At 63.8% G+C, this 2,835-nt stretch overlaps 1 protein-coding gene across 1 annotated transcript in view; it reads left to right on the plus strand.

Moving 5' to 3' along the window:
• HMCN2 (hemicentin 2) overlaps nucleotides 1-1,863 on the plus strand; it is a 33,541-nt gene extending 31,678 nt beyond the window's left edge. Inside the window, exons 76-79 of the mRNA XM_039720270.1 lie at nucleotides 18-329; nucleotides 534-653; nucleotides 887-1,013; nucleotides 1,133-1,863. Of these exons, the coding sequence (XP_039576204.1) occupies nucleotides 18-329; nucleotides 534-653; nucleotides 887-1,013; nucleotides 1,133-1,475 (902 nt within the window). The 3' untranslated portion in view covers nucleotides 1,476-1,863. The remainder of the gene's footprint in view (nucleotides 1-17; nucleotides 330-533; nucleotides 654-886; nucleotides 1,014-1,132) is intronic.
• The last annotated feature ends 972 nt before the right edge of the window (nucleotides 1,864-2,835 follow it).

The following is a 2,835-nucleotide window of genomic DNA, read 5'->3' on the forward strand; positions in this document are numbered from 1 at the left end:
CCTCTTTCCTCCCCCAGATGTCAACGAGTGCCTGAATTTTCCCCCACCGTGTGCCTTCGAGTGCCGCAACCTGCGGGGCTCCTACGAGTGCCTGTGCCCTGCTGGCAAGACCGTGCTGCCGGGCGGCCGGTGTGGCAGCGCGGGGATGGAGGGAGGGGACACAGCGAGCAGGGACACTCCCCTGCGGCGGCAGGGGCCGAGCAGCCGCCTCCGAGGCCGATCCTTCTACACGCAGCTCGCCCTGCGCCGCGTGGCCAAGGATGCAGCCAGGGGTGCCCGGGGCCCCCCCTGCCCCTCGGGCTACCTCAGGAGGAATGGCACCTGCACTGGTGAGCGTGCTTGGGGAAGGGTGTTGAAGGGAGTGCAGAGACTGCTTTGTCCCCAAAAGGTACCTCGTGTCCTTCTTGCTGCCCTGTCCACCACATTGTTTGGGCCCTGTGGTCTTTGCTGTGGTGAGAGCCAGGCTGGCCCAAGGCAGTGGCACCAGAGGGGGCTGATCCTGCCCTCTTGCCTTCATCCCTCTCATCCCACAGATCTCGATGAGTGTCAGACCCTGAACCAGTGCCAGCACGAGTGCAGGAACAGCCCGGGCAGCTATCACTGCCTCTGCCCCACTGGCTACCGGCTGCTGTCCAACGGGAAAACCTGCCACGGTCAGTGCAGGGTGCCAGGGGGGTGCCCCGTCCCCGTGGTGCTCTGGGTGTCATCTTGTTGGGGCTGCAAGTCTTCCTCCTCTCTCAGGATGGTTGTTCCCAGCCTCAGCTCTCCCCAGTCTGAGTGCTCGTGTCTCACTGCCTCAGGCAGATGTGAGAGGGTGGGGGAGACGGGGATTGAACCCCATCTCAGCCACCCCAGCACCTCAGACCTGTCCCCTCTGTCCCTGCAGATGTGGATGAGTGCACAGAGGGCACAATCCGGTGTGGCTCGAGCCAGATGTGCTTCAACACGCGTGGAGGTGCCCGCTGCATGGACGTGCCGTGCCCAGCCGGGTACCGCAGGGGCTCCAGCCCGGGGTGAGTCGTGCTGCGGGGCTGGCAGTGCCCATCCCGCTGTCCCCATCTCACCACGACCCCGCGTGCCCTGTGCGCTCTCCGGCGCCCAGCACAGCCCACCCTGCCCGTCTCTCACGCAGGCTGTGCGTGGGTCGCTGCCCCCCGCTCTGCAGCCCGGCCGGCCCCCCCACGCTGCAGTACCAGCTGCTGCCCCTGCCCCTCGGCATCGCTGCCCGCCGGGACGTGGTGCGCCTCACCCCGGCCACCTCCCTGCGCCACCGGCCCGTCTTCAGGCTGCTGGAGCAGGACCCCGAGGGCCCCTTCGCCCTCCGCTCCGAGCAGGGCCAGGGCATCATCTCCACCCTGCGGCCGCTGCGGGAGCCCGGCACACACCGGCTCAAGGTGCAGGCGCTGGTCCCAGACCGCCAGCGAGCACCCAGCACCTTCCTCCTGCTCATCTCTGTCTCGCCCTACCCTTACTGACACAGCCCAGGGACAGGAGGGGACGCAGGGACATTTCTCCTCCTGTCCCTCCCCACCCCATCGGTGGGGCACGTGGCTCAGGGAACGCTGAGCTTGTACCTCTTGTGTCCCTCCCAGACACCCCTTCCCCTCTCAGCTGTGTTCCTTTCACCCAGGGCCGGGCCTGACTCAGCAGGAGAGTCAGGATCCCGAGGGGATAAGATGTCCCAGCAATCTCCTGCAATCAGGTCCCAAATCCCAGAACAAACACAGCTTTGGGTGGCCTTGGCCGCTATCAGTCCCCAGATGTGGGGGTGGGAAGATGGACTGGGTGACAGTGGCCAGCAAGGGTCCCACTAGGGTGCAGGGAGGGATTTCCTGGGCTGGGGAGGGTGTGGGGCACCCCAGCATTAACCATTATTAAATTGAAATAGTCTTTTTGTTTGTTTGTTTGTCTGTTTTTTAATCCACTTGGTCTCTGTGCACTCTTATTGATTTATGAAGGTGTTTTGTGGCTAAATATTAGCTGTGCCTGAAGAAGGCAGCTTCCTTCAGTGTGTGGGAGAATTCCTAGGCTTGGACACCTCCCTGCCTGGCCTTGGACCATAGAAGGGAGGATATCTGGATGTAGCAATGCCAGAAGGCCAATGTCCAGCCCCTGAAGGTCCAATCCTGCCCAGGGTTGAGCCCCTCAAGCAGCAAGAGCAGGAGATGGCCTCTCTGCACATGGTGAAGATGAAGGCTGTTCCCAAAACACTGTTTCAGTCCTAGCTGATGGTGTGGGATGTGGGTGCTGGCCCCAGGAGCTGGGCCATAGAGGCTGATGGTGGCTGTGCACCTTCCATGGTCAGATCCTGTCACTGGAGATGGCCCTTGCTGCACCTGAGATTCCCCTAAAAAACTCTGTCCTTTGGGCTGGAGCTTTCCTGTGCTCCAGAGCCAGGAGTGCTCTGGGTCTGTGCAAGGGGGAAAGGTGAGTTTGGCCCCTGCCCTGTCCCCTCCTGCCCACCCTGGCTCCTGCATTGCCTCCTGATGGAGGTTCAAACAAATCCAACCTTCCCCCTCCTTGCTGGTCCGGGGAGCAAAGCCAGGTGCTGCAGAGCACCATCTCTCCTCTGCCCCCATTTTCCCCCTCCTCGGGGGCAGGTGGCTCTGTGGAGTCCCCCAGGGGAGGGTGACACCTCTGTGGAGGTTGCTGAGGAGGTCAGGAGCAGGGGGAGAGCACCCAGAGCAGCCATGCAGGGCGTGGGGCTGGGCACAGGCTCCCTCCCGGCCCGGGGGCAGCTTCTGCCCGTGCTCTGCGGGGCAGGAGGAGCGCAGGGCTCTCCCGGGGCCGGTGCCCGAGGGGGGCCTGTCCTGCGGCGGCCCCGCCTGCCTGAGC

This window comes from Passer montanus, unplaced genomic scaffold (assembly GCF_014805655.1).
Source record: "Passer montanus isolate IOZ18808 unplaced genomic scaffold, ASM1480565v1 scaffold43, whole genome shotgun sequence".
Lineage (NCBI taxonomy): Eukaryota > Metazoa > Chordata > Aves > Passeriformes > Passeridae > Passer > Passer montanus.